Source organism: Arvicanthis niloticus, chromosome 1 (assembly GCF_011762505.2).
Source record: "Arvicanthis niloticus isolate mArvNil1 chromosome 1, mArvNil1.pat.X, whole genome shotgun sequence".
Classification (NCBI taxonomy): Eukaryota; Metazoa; Chordata; class Mammalia; order Rodentia; family Muridae; genus Arvicanthis; species Arvicanthis niloticus.
The window spans coordinates 5103551-5129824 of record NC_047658.1 but is presented as its reverse complement, the minus strand read 5'-3'; the positions used below and the strand labels follow the sequence as shown (position 1 = coordinate 5129824).

Below are 26274 nucleotides of genomic sequence, written 5' to 3'. Positions count from 1 at the left end.
TTTTTTTTTCATTTTAAGACAACATCTCATGATTTGTCTAAGACTGGCTTCCAACTCATGATCTTCCTTCCTCTGCTGACTTGACAAGTATTCATCACCATGCCTACATCCTTTTCTCTAAATTTGGCTAATAAGGTGACATAAGATTACAACCTCAACATTTGAGAGGTGTAAGCAGAAGCATCATGAATTCCAAACCAGGCTGGGCTACAGACTGAGACTTTGTTTTAAAAACAAACAAACAAGTAGTTCAGTGGAGCCCCTGCCTAGAATCCCCCAGTGAGGGGCTGGGGGCGTGGCTCAGGGGTAGAGCCCCTGCCTAGAATCCCCCAGTGAGGGGCTGGGGGCGTGGCTCAGTGGTAGAATGTTTGGCTAGATTTTGCCATGGAGCCATTGAGAACATGGCTCACCAATAGAGCTCTTGCCTAAACTCTCCCAGTGAGGGGACTGCATCGCATTTGCAAGACTTTGGGCTCAATCTAGCACCATGTACACTATACCTATTGAGGATAAAATAACAATGTAAGTAAAACAGTGAGTACACCATCTTAAGATCCAGTAATAACATTTTATGAGTGATGATGATGATGATGATAGGCTGGAAGAGGAGGAAAGAAGAAATCCTCTCCTTCCTCCATCCTCCCTCCCTCTCCCGCCCTTGTCAACCACCTCCCTTTCTCCCCTAAGTTGCCATCTGCACAAGATCAGAGCTGGAGGATTTCCTGAGTGAAGCTGTCTGCATGAAAGAATTTGACCACCCCAACGTCATGAGGCTCATTGGTGAGGGAAGGGCATGTTCTCCCAGGCCCAGGCTAGAGCTTGGAAAGATCAAACTTCCTGGATCCCTACCCCCTTCTCCTTCAGGATCAGCAAGCTCCCCTTCTTTTGCTCCCTCAACTTGGAATGTGACCTCTGACCTGTTCCCAGAAATAGCTGAGGGTCCCCAGGAGGGCTCCAGAAACATCCCTGGGAAATGGCCTCTCGGAAGTCTTATCCTTACCATCCACCTCCCAAACAATGTGGAGACTAGATTTGAGGGGGTGGGAAAGAGGGAGGCTGAGTCTGTCTGGGAGTAGAGTTGGGTTCCCCTCTTCTGCCTAGCCAGAATGACTGATTTTCCTGGGGATGGGGGGGCTCAGGCGTCTGTTTCCAGGGTTCTGACCGAGAGGGTTTCCCAGAACCTGTGGTCATCTTGCCTTTCATGAAACACGGAGACCTACACAGTTTCCTCCTGTACTCCCGGCTCGGGGACCAGCCAGTGGTGAGGGGCATTTCCTCTTCCGGTCCATGAATATTCACTGAACAGCCAGGCAGGCACTGAGAAGGAAGGCTACTGCTGACCTCAAGCTTACCCTCGTGGGCCTTGTATTTGCAGGGGTGGACGAGGCAATAAATAAGTTAACAGAAATAAGCAAGAGCATTAAGTGCTATGAAGGAAATGCAGATGGAGGGAAGGATGATAAGGCCGCCTCGGAATTGATTTGGGTGGAGGGAGGGTCTGACTGAGGGGGACCTTGAAGGAGACACTGACTGAGGAGATGCAAGCAGGAAACAATTTCTAACAGAGGCTTAGCATGGACCAGGGTCTGAAACCCAGGAAGGGGGTCCCCGGCTCAGGTGGGTATGTAAGGCTGGAGTAATAGCCCAAAGCAGAGAAGAGTAGGTTTTCTAGGACCCTGTAGCTAGAGAAAAAGGTTGATGTCCTCAAAGCCATGGAAAACCAGAGTAGATCCAGACACACACAGGGAGGGAAGGAGACCCTTTTTTGACTCTGACCACTTCTTCCGGCCTTGGCCCTCCAGTTCCTGCCCACTCAGATGCTCGTGAAGTTCATGGCCGACATTGCCAGTGGTATGGAGTATCTGAGTACCAAGAGATTCATACACCGGGACCTGGCTGCCAGGAACTGCATGTGAGTGGCAAGCCCGTTGGAAGTCCATCCTTCCTCAAAGAGCTTCCTCCCTTCCCCACCCCCACCCCCACCCCCAGGATGAAGGGGAAATGGGAGCCTTCAGGGAGGGTTGGACCTCCAGACAAGGTTAGAAAGGTGTGGCAGTCACCTTTTTGTGACTGACAAAATACCTGAGGAAACAAGTGGAAGAAGAAAGATTGGCTTGGGCTCAGGGTTTCAGAGATTCCAGACCACGGTCACCTGGCCCCATCACTGTGGGCTCCTGGGAAGGTATGGCATCGTGACCTACAGAGCGGAGTGGGGTATCACTGCTTACCTCATGGGAGCTGGAAATCAGAAAGAGACATAACCCATCAGAGGAGCCTCCCCAGCGCCCCACTTCCTTGGGCTGGCCCCAGTCTCCCACAAACCGTATCTCATTGGGCATCACCTCCTAAGGATTAAGCCTTCAGGGGACTGTCACCCTTTGTGGAGTGACACTTCATATCTGAATCACAAGAGAAGGGCAGCAAGGCACTGCTTGAGAAGGCTATCTGGAGAAGCCCTACGGGGGGGGGGGGGGGGCAGGGAGGTGTCTTTATTGTTGTTTGTTTGGGTGTAGCCTAGGCTGTCCTGAAACTGGCAATGTAGACCAAGCTGGCCTTGTACTCACAGAGATCCTCCTGCCTCTGTCTCCCGAGTGCTGGGGTAAAAGGTGTGCATCACCATGCCTGGCCTTTCTTGGACTTTTTAAAAGATATAGGTGCTGTCTATATAGATGTGCTTGTGTAATTATTATCTATGCCTGTCCTGGTCTACACACACACACACACATGCACACACACACACACACACACGCACACGCACACGCACACACGCGCGCGCACACACACACACTGTGTGGGGTTTTGTTTGGCTTCTTTGTTGGGTTTTTTTTTTCTCCTTTGTTTTCTTTGTCTGGTTTGGCTTGATTTTTTTTTAAAGATTTGTTTATTTTTATTTTATATGTAAGGGTGCCTTAACTACATGTATGCATTATGTATGAGCAGTGCCAAGAAGGCCAAAAGAGAGCACCAGGGTTAAAGACAGCTGTGTGCTGCTGTGTGAGTGCTGGGAATCAAACCCGGTTCTCTCAAGAACAAGTGCTCTTAGCTACTGAGCCATCTCTGTGGCCTCCAAAGTTTACTTTTTTGAGACAGGGTCTCATATAGCCCAGGCTGGCATTGAACTTACTATGTAGTGAAAGATGACCTTCAACTCTGACCCTTCTTTCTCTGCCTCCCAAGTGCTGATATTACAGGTACACACCATCATTCCTGGCTGTTTGTTTGTTTGTTTGTTTTCATGTTCATGTCCCAGAACCCACAGCATCAGTTCACAATGGCCTCCTGTTACTCTAGCCCCAAGGAGATCCTACACTTCAGACCCCCCATGGGTACTCACACTCGCATGCATGTACCCACAGGCAGGCACACAGGTACACATCATTGAAATAATAAACATATTTTAGAGCTGGAGAGGTGGCTCAGTGGTTAAGAGCACTGATTGCTCTTCCAAAGGTCCTGAGTTCAAGTCCCAGCAACCACATGATGGCTCACAACCATCTGTAATGGGATCTGATGCCCTCTTTTGATGTCTCTGAAAGCTACAGTGTACTCATCATATACATAAAATAAATAAGTAAAATCCTTAAAAAATAAACATTTTTAAAATCCAAAACAGAACAGGGGCTCTGGAGTTTCAAAAGAATCTTAAGACCAATAAAAAAGCCAAAGCTAAGAAAGCTTCTAGAAGCCCTTTTGTCCAGACTTGTTTTAGCAGGAACGAGAAGTAAAGCATTTCCCTCTGGGACTGGGGTAAGGGTTTAGGGGTCAGATCCCCACCCTTAGCAGGACTATGTGGTCAGTCAAGAAGTGGAGGTGCATCTAAGACCCAGCAGGCTTCCTGGTAGAGATGAACCATGTCCTGATCTTCCTGCTTTCCCCAATCTGGGCAGGCTGAATGAGAACATGTCCGTGTGTGTGGCAGACTTCGGGCTCTCCAAGAAGATCTATAACGGGGATTACTACCGCCAAGGACGCATTGCCAAGATGCCAGTTAAGTGGATTGCTATCGAGAGTTTGGCAGATCGAGTCTACACCAGCAAGAGTGATGTGGTATGTGTGCCCTGGCCAGGAGTGGGTAATCATTGCCAGCATGGGGGTGGGTGACAAGACCTGAGAAGCTTCAGGGATAACAGGGACCTGTGGGTGTCTTTGCAAAGGTGTCTGTGAGGCCAGGACATGTTTGGAGAATGAATGAATATGTGCACACAGCTAGGACATAAATAGGGTCACTGCCACATGGGGGCAGTGTGGGTACTTTAGGTCAGGAAACAGTGGTGACCAAGTGTGCCATAGGATGTGTACAACAATGTGGGCATCATGCAAATGTGTACATGGGGGTGTGCATGCCTTTGCATCCTCCATAGTTGGTCACCGTGTGTGTGTGTGTGTGTGTGTGTGTGTGTGTGTGTGTGTGTGTGTGTGTGTGTATATACCTATGCCAATCTTTCTGTGTATACTGTGATATACCCATAGGTGCTGCTGTCAACAAGTGTTAACGTAAGTGTTGAGTGCTTGCCTTAACTCAGGTTGGAAGTGTCTTTGTGTACGGGAGATCCTCTCACCCAGCTTCCTCTACCCTGACAGTGGTCCTTCGGTGTGACAATGTGGGAGATCGCCACCCGAGGCCAAACTCCCTATCCAGGGGTGGAGAACAGTGAGATTTACGACTACCTGCGTCAAGGAAATCGCCTGAAACAGCCTGTGGACTGTCTGGATGGCCTGTGAGGACCTTTAGGACATTCAGAATTTAATCCAACCCTCGATTACCCACACAGAGCTCCCAACAACATCTCTAGTATTGGCCAAATGTGCATGGAACCCCTCAGAATATTAAGAAACCCATTTGCCCCTCATCAGTGCTCTGAGCATGCCAGTGGGGTGGGAGTTTGTTAAAGGTACCCTTTTCAGCTCTGTTGGTTGTGTGGAAGGCAAGGTGGGTCAACCCCTTCCCAGCTCAGCCAGGTATTCTTAAGCAATGAACAACTGCTTACAACCTTCCTGGGTAGCCCTGCCCCTCACCTCCCATGTGCCTCAAAGGACCCAGGGTCCTTTGCAGAACCCTCCACTCTGCTTTATTGACCTTCTCCAGACTCTCAGAACTCTGAGCTACTAGCAGGAAACTTCAGGATATGCTTACAACCTTTGCAGCATCCCAGCATGCAGAGAAAGGCGTGACATTTAGCCCATACTTTGAGGTTAAGGAGAGGATGTTGCTTGGGTCAGGTGGGGATTCAGATTCCCCACGCTTCCTTTGGGCACTCCTAGAGCCGAAGAGAATGAGATTAATAGCTAATCTTTTACAGAACTTTCTGGAAGGCAGAGATATAAGTGCGTTGCTTGTTATTGACTCATTTGATCTCCACCACAGTCACGGGGAGTAGATAGGTGCCATCATTATCCCCATTTTTGCTGATGAGAAAATTGAAGCCTTCAGGGAGGGCGTATTATTTGCTGCTGTATGAGCTGCTACATTCCAAAATCTAATAGTTTAAACCCAACATTTGTTTCATGGTGTCCGAAGATCAGCCTGAGAGCAGCTTAGTAGAGTGGTTCTGCTGCAGGTCTGTAACAAGATTATCAAGGTAGCAGCTGCTGCCAGAAGACTGGTTTCAATATGGCAGCTCATTCTGGGGATGGTGGCACACGCCTCTATTCCCAGCACTCGGGAGCAGAGGCAGGCAGATCTCTGAGTTCAAGATCAAGCTCACCTACAGAGCAAGTTCCAGGACAGCCAGGGCTATATGAAGAAGCAAACAACAAACAAACAAAAGGGACCTCTTCATAGGACAACTTGAGCTTCCTTACAAGATGACCCGAGAGAATGTGCAAGGGGAAGCTGCACTGCCTTTTATGACCTAGTCTTAGAAGTTACATGTGTGCCATCTCTTCTGCTAAGCCAGAAACAAATCCCTACACCTAAGGGGAGCGGCCTTAGTCTCAGCTTTTGAATGGTGGAGTGTCAAAAAATGTAAGGACATATGAAAATCACTCAACTTCTAGTTCATTCTGAACTCCCATAGGTCTTCCCCTGCCCACCCTCCCATGATGTGCTTAGTAAGTGGCAGCAAGGCCAGGCCTTGGTACAAGAGTCTGTTCTGTGCAGCCACACTGGGAAGCTCTGCCCTAACAAACTCTCATTTAAAACCACCCGAGACCCAGAGAGGTTTCCTAAGACCCTTCCCAGTTCCTGAGTCTCCTGACCCACCTCAGAAACTTTGGCATTGTCAAATCTCTGTAGACATCCCTAAATTTCTGATGCTGTCTCTAGTTCCCACGTTCTCTCACCTGAATGTCCTAAATCCTCCCCTTCTAGTATGCTCCCCTCTGAGTCCCTGCTCATTCTGCCCCGCTTTGCTTTCCCTCATTAGGTATGCCCTGATGTCTCGGTGCTGGGAGCTGAACCCTCGAGACCGGCCAAGTTTTGCAGAGCTCCGGGAAGACTTGGAGAACACATTGAAGGCTCTTCCCCCTGCTCAGGAGCCCGATGAAATCCTCTATGTCAACATGGATGAGGGCGGAAGCCACCTTGAACCCCGTGGTGCTGCTGGAGGAGCTGACCCCCCAACCCAACCTGATCCTAAGGATTCCTGTAGCTGTCTCACTGCAGCTGATGTCCACTCGGCTGGACGCTATGTCCTTTGTCCTTCTACAGCCCCAGGACCCACTCTGTCTGCTGACAGAGGCTGCCCCGCACCTCCAGGGCAGGAAGACGGAGCCTGAGACAATCTTCCACCTGGGACACCCTCTCAGGACCCAAGCTAGGCACTGCCAATGGGGGAAAGCTCACCCCCACTCTGCCACTCCAGGCCTTCTCCCCAGCTGCAGAATGGCCTTCCCTCCCTTCTCAGATTCAGTCCAGAAAGCTGTGTCCTGCTTTCTGTGCCCTAAACACCCTATCCATAACAAGAAGGGTTGGGTTGCAGTCTCAAAGCATCGTCTCAGATCTTCCATCCCAGCATTCTAGATTTTAGAGTTCAAAGTTCTCAAAGATGAAAGTCTTTGATTCTATGAAACCAAGATGCTTGTTTCTAGGTCTGAAGTGCTATTGCTATAGACAAGGCCCACTGTTTGAAGGCGCTGAGATTCTGTGCCTCTAGATTTTTCTGGTTCTATAATTCTTGGCAATGCCCCCATGGTTTTAGGTTGCATGCTCTGAGATTCCAGGAACTAAGGCTTAGTGGTTCTAGACTTTACTTTACTGGAGCCCAGAGTCCTGTCTGTGGAAGACTATAGCTTTTTAAATTCTAAAACTTCTAGGCATGAAGGTTCTAAGGTATACTGTTCTCCAATTTAACAACTTAAGGCTCATGTTGGAATACTCCAAATCATAATGTCTCAACTTTTTTTTTAATTTCTAAGATTCCAGTGATGGTCAACCACAGTTTCTGAGGCCTTATGATCATAGATTCTTTTATATAAAATCCTGCATCTTAAGGAAATGTGATTCTAGACTCTGAAATTCAAAAGCTTTAAGAGTCTCCAGACGGAGTTTCTAAGCTATGATGTGATGATAATCTAAAATTTGGTCCAAGGTTCTTAAGCTTCCACATCACATGCTCCCAGACTCTAGATCATTGAACTCTAAAACTCTGAAGTTGGCCTGATCTTCATCTCAGGCATTGTCTGATGCTATAGGCCCAAGACAATGGGTCCTCAGGATCTAAGTCATAAGAGGCTCACAGTTAATTATGACTAACGAAACACCAAAGTTCTAACCATTCTAATGCTGGACACCTCTAGGTTCTATGCTGCTTCTGCCTTTCTAGCACGTAATTAAATGTCCAAGAATACATATGTCTAAAAATCTTAAATCTCTAAGCACTCTAACTTAAGAATGCAATGTTCTGAGTGTCTAAGATTCTAAAGGTCCACACATCTAGTAGGAGTCCAGGGATGAAAGCTGGTAGCCATCCTAAGCCCTTTCCCTCCTTAGGCACCTATGCTTCCTCCTCTCCGAGTGTGGGATGTACCCCACCTTAAGCCTGTGCAATGCATTGGGAATGCCTCCTTTTCTCCAAGGGATGGGTCATCTCCCCTCCTTTTGGGCCATGTTGCCCCTTGAGCCAGTCCCTTGTCCCTGTTCTGAAGTATGGTCTCTGGTGCCTCCAGAGAGGCTCAGATCACATAAAACTTTTGTCAATCACTATTCTGTCTCTTGTCTCCATTCAACTGTGATACAGCCCTACCCCTGGAGATTCAGTTTCCCTACTGTGAAAAGAAAGGCTCCTGTGTGTACCTGTAATCCCAACACCTGAGTAGCAAGAGGATGGAAAGTTAGTTGCAGGCCATCATGGCTTACATAGAGGGACCCTAACCTCAATAAAAAGAATAAGAAGGGTTTGAGGGACACCTGGGAATGTTTTCATTAGTGATGGTAGACATGAACCATGCATATAGACAAATATATACAACTGGGCAAAGTCAAAATCTCAGAAAGCCCTGAGGAATACTCTCTCTCCTCAGAGAGAGAGAGAGAGAGAGAGAGAGAGAGAGAGAGAGAGATATTTTACACAAACACTCCAAAGTAACAAAGTAACAGACACACTCAAGCAAACCTAGCCACAAATACAAAGGCCTAATTAGTCACACACAGTAACAGAAACATAGAAACCCACACTTGTAAATCTGCAAACATCAGCAGGCAGGTACTCACCAGCAATAGGAAGAACCTTTAGTAACAGACACAGAACAGCATTACTCACACTCAAGAATCAAACGCGGTGCCCATAATCTCAGCCTGAGAGGTGTAAGCAGAAAGATGAAGAATTTAAGGTTATCCCTGATTACATAGAGATGCAGGCCAGCCTGGTCTACATGAGACTGTCTTAATGAAGAAAACAAATAAACAAACATGCCCAGACTATCATAACAGATTCTCACACAAACATTTAGATTGTTGAGGGAAAATGAACCAGAACACCTCGATCCACAGATGCACAAAAGATTTGAGTCCTCACTTTTTCCTAGGTTGTGATTACTACGGAAGTAAGAATCCTATGCGGCGTCCGGTCGCCCCCCGGTGGTGGCTCCTGAGAACGGGGTACAGTTCAATCCGGGCCACAAAGTTGTGTTGGTTTTTTATTTTTTTTTATTTTTTATTTTTTTTAAATCATTGTGGGCAGCTGGGAGGAGAGAGGAAGTCCAACGTGGGCGAGGGGCGGGGTGTCTGGACTGGAACCTCGGGCCCACGTGAGTGTCTGTCCCACTGCTGAGAGGGTGCTGTGTGTCTAGGCTGCTGTGGTGTAAACTTGTAGCGTGAACTGTTCTAGCGGAGCTTTGTCGCATGATGCTGCATGCTTGTGCCACACCTACACTGCCGTTTGAAGTCTTATCCTGAATTGATGCTTTTGGTCGGCCATGCCTATTCATTTATTGTGGGATGGCTTGCCTATATAGCAGAGTGTGTTTGTGGCTTTTGTTGAGCGTTAAGGCTATAGATTGGTTGTCAGTGTACGTTTGCATTGTGCGTCTCGGTGTTATTTCACTAAATGTTTGTCTTCTGAGCAAAGTGCGGCAGGTGAATAGATTGACATTACCCGTCGCAATTACGGATTCTCGTGTGCGCATTGGTCAGTGTAAACACAGCAAGATTAAGTGAACGGTTTAGAGGATTCGAGATGGAAAGCCGCGAACTTCTGCAGCAATGTCCAGAGAGGAAAGGCTCTATGGTCGCGTGCAGAGTGGCTTGTCTAGCAACCATAGAGAAAGCGCCTCGGGAGGATGTGCTATCAAAGGGAGGGGTGCGATTTACCAAACAACTTTTCTCTGGTTGATAGCCTAGCCCCTACTTTCAACCCTTCAGCCCTCTCCAGAAGCACTTCTTTTGTTGTTGTTTCTCGTAAAGGCAACTGTGTTTCTAACAAACGATAAGTAACATAGTCACTTAATTTTCATTCCGTATGATACCTTGCCGTACGGAGAACTTTGCGAGGCAAGCCGCTCGAGAATGGCCAATCCAGTTAGGTTTTCCTAAAGCGCTCAAGCTATGGCGGTGGTGAAATATAACAGTAACTGCGATTGGCGAACAGATTGTTTTGAAACCGCCCTAACGGCAAGGGGCGGGCCCTGGGTGAATTAATCTCCTTCCGGTTTCCGAAAGGCAACAGGAAAGACGAGGGTTGGCCGACCTCTTCCCGCCGCGTTTGATTGGTTGTAGTGATTTTACCCGCTTGGCCTCCGCGAGGGGCGTGAGATGAAGACCAGTTAGAATGTGCTTTACAGAGGGTCCGAGGGGAGGACGGCTCGGAGAGGCTGGGCGGTCATTCTGAGATCTCATTACTAATTGCTCCAAGTCGTTACTCCCTTTTCTTCATTTGACTGTACCGCTGCGGGCGCGCGGACGCTACCCAATCAGTGCTAGCTCCGCCTCTTGCCTTTTCCCGCCCTCCACTCGGGCCGCGACTTCAACGTAGGCTAACGCTTCCTCTTAGGCAGCTCCTGAGCCCTCTTACTACCGTTCTTTTGAAAGCCACACTGTGATTGGCTTGGTTCTTGGGCCCGCGCCCGTTGCCCCATGCGCTGACCAATTGAAACTCGTTTTACATCGTACGGTACGGGCAAGGGGGAGGAGGCGGCGGCGGCCATTTTGAGCCGCCGCCATTGGACTGCCCCCCCCTTTTTCCCCCTTCGCCTCCTGACAGGCAAGGTTTAGGGGGGATAGAGCCCTGGGAGGCCGGGCCGGGCTCGGGGGCCGCCCCGGGGGCCCGGGCCATGGATGTGCGTCGCCTGAAGGTGAACGAACTTCGCGAGGAGCTGCAGCGCCGCGGCCTGGACACTCGCGGCCTGAAGGCCGAGCTTGCTGAGCGGCTGCTGGCGGCGCTAGAGGCCGAGGAGCCCGAAGACGAACGGGAACTCGAGGCCGACGACGAACCGGGTTTACCTGGGCACAACAACGAGGAGGTCGAGACCGAGGGGGGCTCCGAGCTGGAGGGGACCGCGCAGCCACCGCCGCCCGGGCTGCAGCCGCACCCGGAGCCCGGCGGCTACTCGGGGCCGGACGGACATTGTGAGAGTGCGCGGGGCGGGGGACTGGGGAGCCTGGAGTCCGGGCTGAGGACGGGCTGTGGGACGCGGGAGCTCGACTCCGCAGGGATCCAGGAGAAGGGCTGCGGATCCAGGGATCCCGCCACCTGCCGCTGTAAAGGATTCGCGGCCAGGGCCTCGGGGCAACCTGAGGGCGGATCCGATCCTGGCCTTCGGTGCAAGGAAAATCGTGTGGAGGGGGGTGGATTTTGTTTTAAGGCGACTAGGGTACGAGCGGGCGGGCCGGGAGGACTTTCTATCCTAGGATTCGGAGACCGGAAACTGTTTTGGGGTTCTGTGTTGTGTGTTTGAGTTGGGAAAAGTCGGAAGAACTAGACGCTGTAGGGAAAGGGGTGTCGGGGGTGTCCACGTCTTGGAAAACGGGAGATTCTAGCTGAGCTTTGAGCTGACAGCTTGGGTAGCCGAGCTAGTCCACCGTTTGGGCTGGGTCTCAAAAGCTGGATTTCCAGGTAGGGGGAAGAATGGCCAGGGGTGCAGGACTGGGAGAATTTTAAGGAAGATCTTTGATTTTTCCTCACGGATGGGATACTGGGAAATCAGCTTAGTGCTGGGGGGTGGTTTGGCGCTTTGGACCTACGTGTGTCCGAGGCTGGAAAGAGTTTCCCAAAACATGGACTGAACGCTCCAATGTTTGGCAGGTGAGCTTTTAGGAGATAATGAAAGACCAGCAGATTTGGAAATCCCGACTCCTACATTTCAGTTACAGGGTCAACCTCGAGGGCAGGTACAACTTGTATATTTGGTACCGGGAGATCTAGGCTGTCTAGTTGGCTTCTAGAGGAGATTTGGGATCTAAATGCTGACAAGAAAGGACAGAATCTTTTAATAGACAAAGAAGCTAGAGGGTATAGAATTGGGAAGACAATATTCTGTCTCTGAATATTGTCTCTCAGGACAATATTCCGTGGTTTCTGCTGAATGGCCTTGCATTGTTAACTATGGATAGTTTTCAAAACAGGAGTAGCTGGAGATGTGAGGAATGAGTTGGTAGCAAGTGCATGAACTGTGTGGTGGGCAGAGGGCCCTTGTGTCTGCCAGGGATCATGTAGCTGGTCTAGCAGATGTGGGGGAGGGAAGTGTAGAGGATATGAAAAAGAAGAAAGGAAACCTGTTGCTTTGGCTGGGGGCCTCATGCTGAAGCAGAGGGAGTATTCCTTTCCCAAGAGTGGGCTCCCGAGTCTCCAGAAACAGTTACTTAGGTGCCCAGGGAGATGGGGTGCTCAGGGGATATGGGGGAACTTGATCAGCCCAAAGTGTCTCTAAGAGTTAGGATTGACATAAAAGAACAGTCCCTTGAGTAAAGGAGCTAGATCCTCGTCTGAGAGGGAACCTAGAACTAGACATTGTGGCGTCCAAGACTTAAGAGTGTACTTCTGAGAAGAAGGCACTGTGGGATTTGGGACTGACTAAACAGTAAAAAGAAGGGAAAAAAATGAGTCTTCAAAAGAAACTTGGGATTGGCATCTGGTACTCACTTGTTCATAAGAAGTGGGATCCTGTGAGGGGTCACCGTAGATGTAGATGGTTGTAGAGTGTTAGGGGTTACCCATGTGCTGACAAGTCTTCCACGGACAGTTTCCTGTGAAGAAGGGAGGAGTGGCCTGTGAATGTATACAGAGCTGAGGAACCCTGGCTAGAAAGCCTTGTGAAAGAGCTGAGAGGGTGCTACCCTTAACCTTGCTTCTGTTCTCACAGAAGGGTCTTGGGAAAGTGAGTTGGATGCTTCAGAACAAACTGTAGGCTCGGAATACCTTTGTGAATTAAGCAAATCATTCCCACTCTAAGCCTGGTCTCCTTGTAAAATGGGAATGGGAAGATTGTCCGCCTAGAGTTGATAGTCATAAGATTGTGTGTCTAAAGGGCTTCATAGCGAGGTTGCCTGTCTTTAGGGGAATGTTATAGAGAGTAGACAAGGACTCTAGCATCATGTCCTCTCTAAGCCAGCCTATCCCCTGTTAGGGGAAAGAACACAGGCTTTCTGGGGAAGACATTGTCCTGAGACTGAAGGAAGAAGGATAGTCTGAAGAGGCCTTGTGTTCCAGTTAAGGAAATACTCTGTCCCTTGACATCATCATCATCCCCTACACCCCAACAAAATCATCTACGTCCCCCTTCAGGTTCCCTCTCTAGTACTTCATTCTTGGTAAACAGATACTGTATACAGCAAGCCACATGACTTCTTGCTTTCCTCCCTTTGGGCTGCACCTGGTTTATGCCCAGATGTATTTGTCCTCTGAGAAAGAATCCAGTTAACAAGTGGCAGAATAGTCTCCTTCCCTGTGGTTCTGCCTCGATGCTCCTGGCACAGCTTCTAGCAGGACTCTGGAGACACCCATCAGTACTCTACCCCAGGGGCAGAGCTGCATGCTGTCCATCCTAAGTTCATAACGTTCTCTCTTTGTTTCCGCTGTAGTTCTGCTTCTGAGCTTTTCACATGAGACATTATTCTTCCCCAGGAGTGTTCTCTGATCTCATCACTGAGCCTTTGACTATGGATCCTTTGAGTTGAGGCTTATTTGTTCTTTACTGGATCTTTCTTAGCTCTTGGTGCTTCATATAAAGTCAATATATAATTTTGTAGTGTAAGTGTCTATCCCCCTAAACTGGATGCTTTAGTGGGGCAAGCTTATGCTCACCTGTACCCCAGGGTCTGAGGTGTGTATGGCAGCATTCCGTAAGTCGTTGCCATTGCTGTTCCTCCTCTTTACCTCCTGCTCCGACACAACACTTCCTAACCATTTCTAGCTCCGTCTATTTGAGAATCTACTCCTAGTGATCCTGGAGGCTATTATGATTCCGAGGTTTGTACACTGCATTGCCTGTGTTGGTGATACATGCATGAGGCCCTAGATTTAATCGTAAGTACATCAAAAGACAGGGGCAGGCAGGAGTGTTTTAAGTCACAGATGAATGGGACTGTTTAGAGAGCTGGTTTGTGCTCCAAGTTTTGAAGACTGGGCCCTGAAGTCAGCTCTAAGCAATACACTTTAAAGAAGAGACTAGTGTTAAACAGCTCCATGAAGTGCCTGGTGCATCCTTAGAGCAGCTCCCATTTCTCTAAGTTTAGGCTCCAGAGCAGATGCTACTCTAAGGATGTACTGCTTAGAGAAATCAAGCTGGACTTACTTCTTTGACTCTGCCATCTCATTTTAACAGTAGAACTTCTTCCTCAGTCAGTTTAATGTGTTCAGTTTCTATAGAGCCCAGTTGTGGATCTGTTTGCAGACTTTTGAGACACAGAGGACATAGCCTTAGGAAGCTAGGGACACCTACTGCCTAAATAGGTTTCCATTTGAAGGTGGACTTCTGACAGTCTGTTTACCTGAGTGAAGATGATGTCTTGGTTACAAGAGTACTTTTAAATGCATTTATCTAACTGATTTTTTTTTTTAATCTTAAGATGTCATGGACAATATTACCAGACAGAACCAGTTCTATGAGACACCGGTCATCAAACAAGAAAATGAGACAAGCTACGATAGGAGACCACTAGACATGGAACCACAGCAGCAAGCATATCGCCCAGGTAGGAAGGCTCCCTGCCTTCTTTCTTGACGGAAACAGAATCCAAGACCTTCCATCTTTGTCTTGGGCAATTCTTCTGGCCTTTGTCCTTCTGGCAAGGTTGGTTTGTTTGTTTAGGTTGAGATTTAGGTTTTATTCTGTTTGGAGTTCAGGGTTTTATTTTTATTTTGGTTTATTTTTGAGATAGCATCCTTACTAGGTTGTTCAAGTTAGTCTTAAACTCACAAAGGAGCTGGGACTGGGTTTGTACTCCTGGTCCTTCTGCCTCCATATCCCTCCCAGTTGTGTTTGGTTTTGAAGACAGTAACACAGCCTTGATTTTGGTTATCTTTCTGGGTATTAGTGCTAGCGCCCTGGAGAGTTTAGACCTGGGTGCTAATGCTTTAGCCTTAGAGTCTTATAGTGTGGGAACCAAAAAGAGCTTTCTGAATCCAGTGCAGTGCTCCTCCCTCTGTTCTGAAGAATGATGTTCCAGTGGACTACTCATTAGGAAGGGCTTCCTTAGCCTTTTAGGGCTCAGAGGAGTGTGAGACTGAAATAAACCTCACACTGTATGTTTAAGCTCAGGCTCTAAAACGTGCCTATATTACCGCAGAACAGCATCTTCTCTAACAGGGAGACATACAGGTTCGCCGCCGCGGATGTGAGGAGGTGGCTTGTCTGGTGGCAAAACTGAAGCTAAACCCAAGTGTTCCTGATACATGAGCATCATTTCTTGCATGTAAATCTGACTGTTTGGGGGGAAGACCTACTATTTAAAATGGCTGAACCATAACTGTTAATTCCTGGTAAGACACTTATAAAAAAGAAGTTGATTCCTTTTGAAGCACGATCTCACTATAGAGCCGGGCTGTTCTAGATTTTGGGATACTCCTGCTTGAGTCTCCCAGTGCCTAGATTATTCATGTGCATCACCATTCCCAGAGCTAATGCCTTTGCTTGTGAATCTAATTGATCCTATCTAGTTCCATTCTGTTTCATCCAAAAGTAAAAATCCCCTGCTGGGGTGTGTGTGTGTGTGTGTGTGTGTGTGTGTGTGTGTGTGTGTGTAGAGAGAGGGGAGGCTAGAGAAACCAGATTTGTGTCAGGCTCTGTCTTGTGAGGTCATTTACCTGGTCATTGTTGTGGTTTTCTGTGCTGTTACCCAGCACTACTGGCTGGTGTCCTCTGAGTCTGGCCTGTGTTTAAGCCGTGAAGGCAGCCATCAAAATAACTGATCCCAATCTCTGCCCAGGAAAACCAGGAAAATTGACTTGGGGATTGGGTCCATGTGCCAAAGCTAGGGAGTGACTTGGAGCAAGTGCCGGGATGAGCAGATACAATCGAGTTGCATTAGCAGTAGGTGGAGATGGTGCCCTTTAGCATCCTCTCAGAAAGTAGGGCAGCATGAGTCCATAGCTTGTTCTTTTTTGGTCATCCATTCACTGATCTGTCCTACTGGGGCTTTCTCGGGTCCCACATGATACCCACCATATAACATCTTGTTCGATGTGGTGTAGTGAAGCAGGCTGCAGGAATAACTGACCCCTCCCACTTACCCAATTGGGCTTTGTAGAAAGTGACTGAAGCCAGAAGAGTTTGCTGTACTCAGTACTCTGCTGACTTCACTTCTTCCCCCCCTTTGTCAGAGAGAAGCTCAGTAAGAATGAGGTGTACAGGTTCTCTGGGGATGGAGGTGAGGGTGGGGGGCAGTTTAACTCATGCTTCTCAGAGTTTAGAGGATCTTTACAGTCTCTTAGGGCTCACTCCCTCTCGGTGTAGGCCAAGGCTACTGTCAGTATTCATGAACCTTCAGAAAAAACTGTGTTGTACCTTTGGGTCATTTGAGGGATCTTGACTGTATTTAGTGTTGAAGGGCCCCGTCTCAAGGAAGAGTGTTACCTGGCCAGCAGTCTGTCACCACACAGACAGCCTCATATTCTTCTGGCCTCCTTGGCTCACTCATAGGCCTCTTAGAGCTCACCCCCCTTCACTGTAGTCACCAGCCTGCCAGCATCATTAGGGGTAGGAGAAGTAATAATCCAAGGGGTTTCCTGCTGTCTTGACCATCCTGATTCTTGTGACAACAGAATTGAAGACAGAAATGAAGCAAGAAGCCCCACCCAGCTTCCTTCCCCCTGAAGCCTCACAGCTCAAGACAGACAGACCACAATTCCAGAATCGAAAAAGGCCTTTTGAAGAGAATCGAGGCCGTGGGTACTTCGAGCACCGAGAGGACCGAAGGTGGGTACATGAGAGACAGCAGTCATTTGTTCTCATTGAGTGAGAGCTCAGTGAGTGGGGCGGAGTAGTGTTCTCTCCCCGGTATCCCTTCCTTACTGGCTGCCAGACTGAACTTTCTTAAGCTTTGATTCTTCCTCCCCTTCCTCCCTGCTTATTACCTGCAGAGCAAATGCCAGACCTTAGACTTTACTTTTAAGATGCCAGTCTGCATCTTCAGCCCTTTCCTTACTGCTTCTGGGCTATGCAGTATCTGTTTTGGTGGGATTTTTTTTTTTTTCTTTAAGACAAGGTCTCAATATGTAATTCTAACTGGCCAGAAACTTGCTATGTCTTCCAGGCTAGCCTTAAACTCATAAAAATACTCTTGCTTCAGCCTCTATTCCTGGCTAGTGCCTGATTCTTATTGGCCACTCTATACTCCTTAATCTGAACACTATTTCCTGAACTTCTTCCCCAGCACAACCCCTCCTGCCCACTCACACCGTATCCAGTCAGCATTCATGAGATGCCTTCCCTGGTACTAAATACTGAGGATATAGAAACACATTGGACAGTGGGCTTGCCTTCTACTTTCCCAATATAGGGCTGGGGGTGGACTCATACCACAAGTAAATCACTAGTTCATAGAGTGAGCAAGATGGAAGGTTTGGGGGCTTACATGGAATGGCCGTTTCTCTGGCCATTTTCCTTAGGACAAGCCCTCCCCTTCTTTTCCCTCTAGGCCCTGCCCTACCCCTTCCTACTTCCCTTCTTTGGCTCCTGTCTACAACCTTTTCCAGTCATGGAGTCTAGGGATAAGTTGTCCTTTGGTTCATTCACCTAGCATATTTAATCTCCTACCTGGTGAAGCCTATAACTAGCTTATAACTAAGAAAAGGCCTAGAGGCCTGGATATAACTCAGTGGTGGACCCGGCTCTCATGGACAGTAACTGAAATTAGGACAAAGAACCTACATCAGATGGACTTATTCTTCCTCCCACAAAGCAAAGGCCAGGAGCTACTTGCTGATGATGAGCAGAGGGAGGACATCAGCTCCAACTTGGAGCTGCCAGGGAAAGTTTGCTAGGATACACTTAAGATGACACCTTTAATTCCAGCATCCAGGAGGCAGATCTCTGTGACTTCTAAGCCAGCCAAGATTATGTTGAGAGGCCCTGTCCTTAAAAAAAAAAAAAAAAAATTAATCCTGGACCAGTAGGGCTATAAGGGGACTTCCCTCAAGGGGCTCGTGCTGTAAGGAGTGTCAGCAACCTCCAAGCTGAGTGCCAGGTGTTGGGCTCAACCTTTGTTACTGATGTACAGCAGAAATCAATGAGTTAACAAAATGCTTTTTTTTTTTTTTTTTTTTTTTTTTTTTTTTTTTTTTTTTTTTTTTAAGTGTAGAAAGATACCTTGTTCATAATTAAGGACACTTTAAAGAGAGCAAGAGGCTGAAAAAGTGGGTCATTTTATATCCTTTCAGATACAGGATTTTAAGAAGCCTGTTTGTCCAGGCCTTTGCCCTTAATGTTCCAACTTGAGTTCTGTGGCCTCCCCTGAGCAGTCACTCGGTGAGGGTAGCAGTTGACCGCGTGTAGAGTATGGGTCGGGGTCTTAGGGAGTGAGAGGAAGATCTGGAAAGGCTCCTTGAATGGTTTCTACTGCCCTTCTTTAGCAGAGCAGTCCACTTGTCCTTTTTATATGCTGAGACCTAATCCCCACTGCCCTCAGCAAGTATTTGGTAACCCCTGGGATGATCCGGAAAGCAGCTGGGGCCGCTTGTCAGTCTCAGCAGGAACTGTACTCATTGACACTCCTCCATCTGTTACATGACTGACCCCTCCTTCCAATACAGGGGCCGTTCTCCTCAGCCTCCTGCTGAAGAGGATGAAGATGACTTTGATGACACCCTTGTTGCCATTGACACATGTGAGTGCTGAGAGTGCCCATCTGATTCTGCCTTCTTCTGACTTCCGTCATCCCTTTCTAGCACCACCCAGAGCGAGCCCAGCAAAGCTCCAGAGCCAGGGCACTGGTATGGAGACAGGCCTACCCCTGCGTTAGCTGTGGAGCCCTAGGCAAGCTTTCTTCTCCTCCTTGCTTCTTTACAAAGGGAAGTAATGCTGCCTCCCTGCCTCCAGATCTTCAGCAAGACTCCCAAGAAGACAAGGTTGCAAAGGAATATGAAAAGCCTGTGCCACCCTGTATGTACAGGGGCTTGTCTCTAGTCAGGGGAATCTGAGTGCTGCTGGAGAAACTTAACTCTTTGACAACCAGCCGGCCAGTTTCCATTAGCTGCTCATGTTCCTAGTGAAACCAATGCCACTTTGTCCTTTGAGACATTGGCCTGTTATCTGTCCTCCAGTGCATGGGTGACTTCGCCTTGACTGTACATCTAACCACTCAGGAATTATCATGGAGGACTTTGACTACTGAAGTCAGTCTATGTGGTAGAGCTGTTGAGTCTGTTTTCACACATACCCAGAAGCCTACTTTGGCTCTTAAGAACAGTATATTTTATTAACACATCAAACGTTTATGTAGCTCATGTTTATAGATCACTATCTATGTGTTTTGGTGAGACAAAAAGACAGACAATTCTCTTCTATCGTAAACTACTAAAGACAGCTAACCATTTCTGAAAATGTTGGGTAGCAGTGGTCCACAAGCCAGCACTAAATGCTGATGTATTGACAGTGATTTTCAGCCTGCCAAGAAATGAGAACACCTTGTAGGCAAGATGGTCAAGAAAGGGTATGACTGGCTCTTTCTGGATGCCAGGTGTATTTCAGGTCAGATATTCATACCAGAGCTAGGAACAGAAATCTGCTTTTAAGCAATCAGCACTGAGAGGTAGTTAAAGTGTATGGTACTAGGGTACTCAGTATCCTGAAATCTCAGTTTGAACTTACTTATAAGGCTGTTAAACCTCTAGGTTGTGATAGATTACCTTCAAAGGTATTACTACAGTTTCTGAGGGACTTCTGAAACCTATCCTTGAACCCCACATATCAGCCAATTGTCTGGGGTTTTTTTTCTTCACAGATAACTGTGACCTGCATTTCAAAGTAGCCCGAGACCGAAGTAGTGGCTATCCATTGACGATCGAGGGCTTTGCATACCTGTGGTCGGGAGCCCGTGCCAGCTATGGGGTCAGAAGGGGTCGTGTGTGTTTTGAAATGAAGGTGAGTGGGAGAGAGAGACAAAAAAGACAGAAATTAAGTCTATCCTTTGGAGTAGCTTGTCACCAGCCAGCCACCTTGATCAACTGTGACTGCCACTGTGACTGCAAGCGATTGGTTTGAACTTAGACAATGTCCAAGCAGACAAAAGTATGATGAAGTGCCATGGCCTGTCTCAGAAAAGTAGGACAATTGTATTCTTTTCTGTGGTGAGATTTGTGGCAGGTAGTACAGAGCCTAACAGTGACGTTTGTAAAATGGGCAAAGAGGTTGTCTCAAAGAAAGAATGGGCTCCAGGGAAATGGCTTAGCAAGTCAAGGCACTTGCAGCCACACCTGACAGCCTGTATTCAGTCTTGTTATCCACATGGTGGAAGGAGAGGATCAATTCCTGAAAGTTGTTCTCTTGACAACAAGCATACACCCATGCATAATTGTGTAAGTATAGTTCAAAAAAAGAGAGGGCTCAGATACTACTGCTTTAATGGGAAGCTACAAGGGAGCTGAGCGAAGAGCTGCCCATGATGCCCATTACCAGAGTCTGTGTCAGGGTATGAGAACAGTGCTTGTTCCTGTGGAGCAAGAAGTCAGATTGCAGGGTGTAGAATTAAAAGGCAGAAGTTATTAGTATGTTCTTTCTGTGAGCCCCTCCTCCCCAAGGTCTCATGTTTGTTAACAGTTTTGGGCAAGGGGGTATAATGCTTGGGGGAAATGCTTGTTTAAGGAAGTAAGTTCCATCCCCAGCATTGGGGATAAAGACTCTTATGTGTTATGGCAGTTCAGACTTACTTATGGTGGCATCTGTAGAGTCTTTGACACAGTCAGTGCTGAGCTCTTCGTGTGGATTATCTCCAGTAATCCTCACCGTGTTAACATGAAGTAAATATTCTCAAACCCCAGCCTAGAGGTGCAGTGGACAGGTTTGTTTTACTGACTGACACCATCAATTGAAGACACAGTATTTAATGTACCAGTTAAAGAAATGCTGTCAAACTGTATGGCTTTTTCTGTGGATTGTTAGATGAACTGTTATTTCACAGGTATATGAAAAATGTCTGAAAGTCAGTAGAATGTGGTATCTTTCTAAGGCTACAAACCAGTTCCAGTAGATAGGGATATCAGGTAGCCATCATAATGTAATTAGATGCCACAGAGTATGGGATTAAAAAGCAGATAGTGTCCTGTGCTCCATCTGTATCCTTTTCACTTAAAGGAAGTTTGAAGGGAGAGTAGAGCAGCACAGGTGTTAAGGATGTTTTCGTACCCCAATTCTGTTACTTACTACTGTGGCTTGAACATTTTTCCATACTCTTAGTCCTGCCTCATCTTTTTAATTTGTTTTATGGCCTGATTGTACCATAATGTATTTGGTTCCTTAGTGATGGTTTTCTGCCTGGCTTTTATAAAAAGAATACTACGCTCAGTGTCCTTGTAAGCTCACATTTACATACTTGAACCCCTAGAGTGATCTAGAGGTACTTAGTTACAAAGCATGTGCACTTAAACTCTCTTGTTTTTATGATGCTGTGAACCCAGCCTCAATGCCTGCTGTGTAAGTGCTTTCTTCAGCGAAAGTTTATTTCCCCTGCAACCAGTATGAAAACTGCAAAGGGGAGCTATATTTGGGAGGCCCTGCCATCACAAAAGGCTCTTGGGAGCTACTTGAGCTCCTGTTCTAGCAACCAAGTCATCTTTATATCCATTTCTCCATCTGTCTATCTATCCATCCATCTATCCATCCATCCTATCTAGGTAGGATCTCACTGGCCTAGGCTTGCCTCAGCCTCACTGTGTATCTCAAGCTGGCCTCAAATTGTGGCAGTCTTCCTGTTTCTGCCTCCTCAGTACTGAGATTACAGGCATGAACCCCCATTCCAGCACCATCACTGTTAATTGCCTGATACACTTATTTCCTACATTGCCTCGTAACCCACCAGCTTTAAGAGAGTCGATCCTGAGCCTTCTTGTGTTCTGTCCTCAGATCAATGAGGAAATCTCCGTGAAGCACCTTCCATCTACAGAGCCTGACCCCCACGTTGTCCGTATTGGCTGGTCCTTGGACTCTTGCAGCACTCAGCTAGGTAAGAAGAGGTCAGCCAGGCAGTTCTCAGTAGAGAGTGATAGCCCTTGCCCCTAGATTCTCAGGACTTCTAAGCTGCTCTTCTCAGTATCGGACTCAACACACACCTATGGGGTGGGGGGGTGGGGTGCCAGAAACAGGTACAGCGGTTAATTTCATGTCACAGCCTGGCTTCAGGCAGACTAGATTCAGCTGAAACCTGTTGGAAGCAACTCTTTTTCAGAGTTAATTCTTTCACTTTGTCTTTTACCAGACGGTCCAAAGTTCTCTTTGAGAACTGTTTCCTTTATTTGAAACCATTTCTACCCTCACACCATACTGAAATAAATTTGTAAGCCCTGTTCTTTATGATTTTCTGTCCAGATTAGAACCTAGAGTGAAAGTGGAAGCAGCAGGGCTGCCAGGCCCAGTGACCATCTTCTCCCATTCATTGCTTTTGGTTTTTATGCATACTCAAACTGGATCATGCTGTGAACTTTTATGTAGTCTGGTTTCTTTTAATCTATAATGGGCCAGATTTTGGAAATGATGATTTCTTGGCCAACGCATAATTTTCTATTCTGTAGCAATTTCCATTTTTTGTTCTGTGGTGGGTGCTGGGAGTCGAGCCCGGGGCCTCACAAAAGCTAGGTAGTCAGTTGTTCTGCCACTGACCTACATCCCACCCCTATTGTGTTTATTTAACATTTTCTTTGTAGCTTGTTTAATTTCATGGTTTTGCTTGAGTTACTGTTCTTGCAATCACTGCACAACCTTAGCTAAATCCTTAGAGTTGGGTATGTGAGGCTGATCCTCAGCACCACACACGGAATGTACAGCAGGTAAAGGCTGCTGAGGGCTGCTGGGAGAGCCCAACCAGTAAGCAGGCCTGAGGAAGACCTGTGTCAGTAAGCATGGAAGAAGAGAACCGCCTCTGCAAGCTTGTCCTCTGACTTTTCTCTGTACATGCCCACTCACACAAAATAATAACTGCTACTTTTTATTTTTATATGTAGTAGCATTCTTTATTTAAGAATCATGGGTCCAAGGCCTGGAGAGCTAGCTTAGCAGTTAAGAGCACTGGCTGTTTTCCCAGAGGACCAGGATTCAATTCCCAACACCCACGTGTCAGCTTACAACTGTAATTCTAGTTTCAGGGGATCTGGCACCTTATAGTCAGTCATACATGCAGGAAAACCCTAACATACATTAAAAAAAAAATTTTTTTTTAAAGAATCATTTGCATCCTTAAAACAAACAAAAAAGGTGCTTGCTGTTCTCGCAGGGGACCCAGGTTTGATTCCCAGCCTCTGCACCAGGCAGCTCACAAACACCTGTGACCTAGAGTTTGAGAGGATCCGGTGCCCTCCAGCTTCCAGGCACCTGTAACCAGAGGGTACACATAAATTCAGACAGGCACACATACACATAGGTAAAAATGTTTAAATGTCTTCTTTAAAAGAAGAGTTCAGGAGTGGTGGCACACACGTGGAATCCCAGCTCCTGGGTTGTGGAGGCAGAAAGATGGGAGTTTGAAGACAGACCTGGCTCTTCAGTGAGTTTGAGTGAGTTGAGACCCAATCTCAACAAAACATAAAGAAAAAAAAGAGTCATAGATCAGAGCCAGGTGCAATTATAAATTCCTCAGTCCTGGCTGTATCCAGGAGGATTGAGAATGTGAGGCCAGCCTGGGCATTCTGCATGACCCAGTCTAAAAGAAACATAGGTCATCTCATTTTATCTTTTTCTTAGTGTTGAAATACAGGTGGTGGTGAGGTACAGTGTCATATACCTTTAATCCCAGTACTTGGAAGGCAGAGGCAGGAGGACGTCTGTGAGTTTGAGGCTTGCCTGGTCTACAGAGTGAGTTCTAGGCCAACAAGGGCTACACAGTGAGACTTGTCTCAAAACAAAACAGTGAAGAAAATGACTTCGTCTTCAGATTAAAAGTATGTGGCAGCTTGAAGGTGTTAAGTCAGTCCATCAAAGATTTAACCTGCCTGTGCCTTCCTTCAGGTGAAGAGCCTTTTTCCTATGGTTATGGTGGCACAGGGAAGAAGTCTACCAATAGCCGCTTTGAAAACTACGGAGACAAATTTGCAGAGAACGATGTGATTGGCTGCTTTGCGGTGAGTGCTGGCAGCCTGTGGGAACTGGCAGTGCCAGGTGCCTGACTGTAGACTTTTTTAGGATACCTGTATCCTTTGTCTACGTTTATTCAGCCACTATCTCCATGTATTATTGTCTGTTTTATAGGTTGATAGTGTCTCCTCCAGAGTAGAATTACTGATTTGTGTGTGAGATTCTGCTATCTTCATCGTTAAGCAGAACTGATTGATGGTATCGTGAAGATTTGGGGACTTTGGTTATCTACACAACTCCCTCTGTCTGTGGTTAGTTACCACAATGACATTTTCTAATCGAACTTGGGAATTTCTTCCTTTGTTAGGAAACAGCCAGTGTGCTTTTGGCTCCCATTGGCATCACCTTATCTTCCAACCTATTTTTTTACCTGACCGTAGTTGAGCTGACATCCCATCTGCACTGCCTTCTAGACAAGAAGCATAAGGTGGAGGGTGCCTGTGTTGCTGCATTAGTTCTGGAGAAGAGTGAGCAGTAATCACTGGCTCTAGGGCCAGACCTGCTGAGCTCAGTTCTTGCTCTGAGACTCAAAGAAATCAATTAAGAAAAAAATTAAGATTTATTTATTTTATGTATGATTACACTGTTGCTGTCTTCAGACACACCACAAGAGGGCATCAGATCTCACTATAGATGGTTGTGAGCCACCATGTGGTTGATGGGACTTGAACTCAGGACCTCTGGAAGAACAGTCAGTGCTCTTAACCACTGAGCCATCTCTCTAGCCCCCAAAGAACTTTTTAAAAAGAAAGTAACAACACAGACAAAGGACCTCACCAACCCCCCCCCAAAAAAAACAAAAAAACAAAACAACAAAACAAAAAAAAAAAACTTTAGAAAAATAAGAATAAAGAATCTTCAGTACTGCAGGGCAGTGGTAGCGCACGCCTTTAATCCCAGCACTTGGGAGACAGAGGCAGGCAGATTTCTGACAAGGCCAGCCTGGTCTACAGAGTGAGTTCCAGGACAGCCAGGGCTATATAGAGAAACCCTGTCTTGAAAAAAAAAACAAACCAAAAACCAGAATCTTCAGTGATAACCTTTGCTTTAACTGTGTGTGTGTGCGCGCACGCACGCACGCACGCACGCACATGCATTTCTTTTTTGTATTTGACCCATTTAAGAGAACACTGTATTATCTCCTATCCCTGAAAATTCATGTATATATAAGCCTACCATCTTAGAGTATGTTTATTATATGAGATTGATATACCATTGCCATATGTGTAACTACCATCAGCTTGCATTTAAGTATGTCAGTTGTCCATTGACTTACTTCAGTAATTGAGTTTTGGTTCTGGAGCTGGTTAGGAATATGTTTTGTGTTGTCCTGTCTTGGTTCTTTTAGTCTGAAACAGTTTCCTGGCCTTCCTGTGTATTTTATGACCTTTGTATGTGTGGATAAATGGGGCACTTGCTGGGAACTCATGAGAGAGAGAGAGAGAGAGAGAGAGAGAGAGAGAGAGAGAGAGAGAGAGAGAGAGAGAGAGTGAGTGTTAGAGTTAGTTGTATCTCTTTGTTTCTAAATTGCTTTGCTTATATTCTGTAGTCTTGAAATCTTTTGGAAGAGGGTTGAGACAGGGTTTCCCTGGCTGTCCTGGCACATACTTTGTAGACAAGGCAGGCTTTTCTTTTTTTTTTTTTTTTTTTTTTTTTTTTTTTTTTTTTGTTTTTCGAGACAGGGTTTCTCTGTGTAGCTCTGGCTGTCCTGGAGCTCACTTTGTAGACCAGGCTGGCCTTGAACTCAGAAATCCGCCTGCCTCTGCCTCCCAAGTGCTGGGATTAAAGGCGTGCACCACCACTGCCTGGCTTAAATTTTTTTTTTTTTTTTTTTTTTTTTCTTTTTTTGGCAAGGCAGGCTTTGAACTCAAAAGATCTACCTGCCTCTGCCTTCCAAGAGCTGGGATTAAAGGCATTTGTCTTAGTGCAAGAAAGTGGACATTAAACTATGTATCTTATGATCTTATTATGATCTTATTTGCCGGACTATAAAAGCCTAAAGATGCATTTGGGCCTCTCTCTTTCTCTCTCTCTCTCTCTCTCTCTCTGTGTGTGTGTGTGTGTGTGTGTGTGTGTCATTATTTTTCACCACCATTCAGTGAATTCTGTGCCTTAAGGTTTTAT

General features: G+C 46.8%; 2 protein-coding genes across 5 annotated transcripts in view; both read left to right on the top strand.

Annotated features, from left to right (window-relative positions):
• Axl (AXL receptor tyrosine kinase) overlaps positions 1–8143 on the top strand; it is a 30433-nt gene extending 22290 nt beyond the window's left edge. For all 3 annotated transcript variants that reach the window (XM_034500627.1, XM_034500642.2, XM_034500636.2), the window contains 6 exons: positions 688–780; positions 1140–1261; positions 1803–1912; positions 3888–4047; positions 4582–4718; positions 6366–8143. In XM_034500627.1, the coding sequence (XP_034356518.1) occupies positions 688–780; positions 1140–1261; positions 1803–1912; positions 3888–4047; positions 4582–4718; positions 6366–6717 (974 nt within the window). In that variant the 3' untranslated portion in view covers positions 6718–8143. The remainder of the gene's footprint in view (positions 1–687; positions 781–1139; positions 1262–1802; positions 1913–3887; positions 4048–4581; positions 4719–6365) is intronic.
• Positions 8144–10551: 2408 nt separating this feature from the next.
• The window catches only part of Hnrnpul1 (heterogeneous nuclear ribonucleoprotein U like 1), a 32083-nt gene continuing 16360 nt past the window's right edge, over positions 10552–26274 (top strand). Inside the window, exons 1-7 of one of the 2 annotated variants that reach the window (XM_034499643.2) lie at positions 10552–11002; positions 14441–14566; positions 16635–16788; positions 18624–18697; positions 19814–19953; positions 21931–22030; positions 24025–24137. In XM_034499643.2, the coding sequence (XP_034355534.1) occupies positions 10708–11002; positions 14441–14566; positions 16635–16788; positions 18624–18697; positions 19814–19953; positions 21931–22030; positions 24025–24137 (1002 nt within the window). In that variant the 5' untranslated portion in view covers positions 10552–10707. The remainder of the gene's footprint in view (positions 11003–14440; positions 14567–16634; positions 16789–18623; positions 18698–19813; positions 19954–21930; positions 22031–24024; positions 24138–26274) is intronic. The other variant, XM_034499654.2, reaches the window with a different exon arrangement.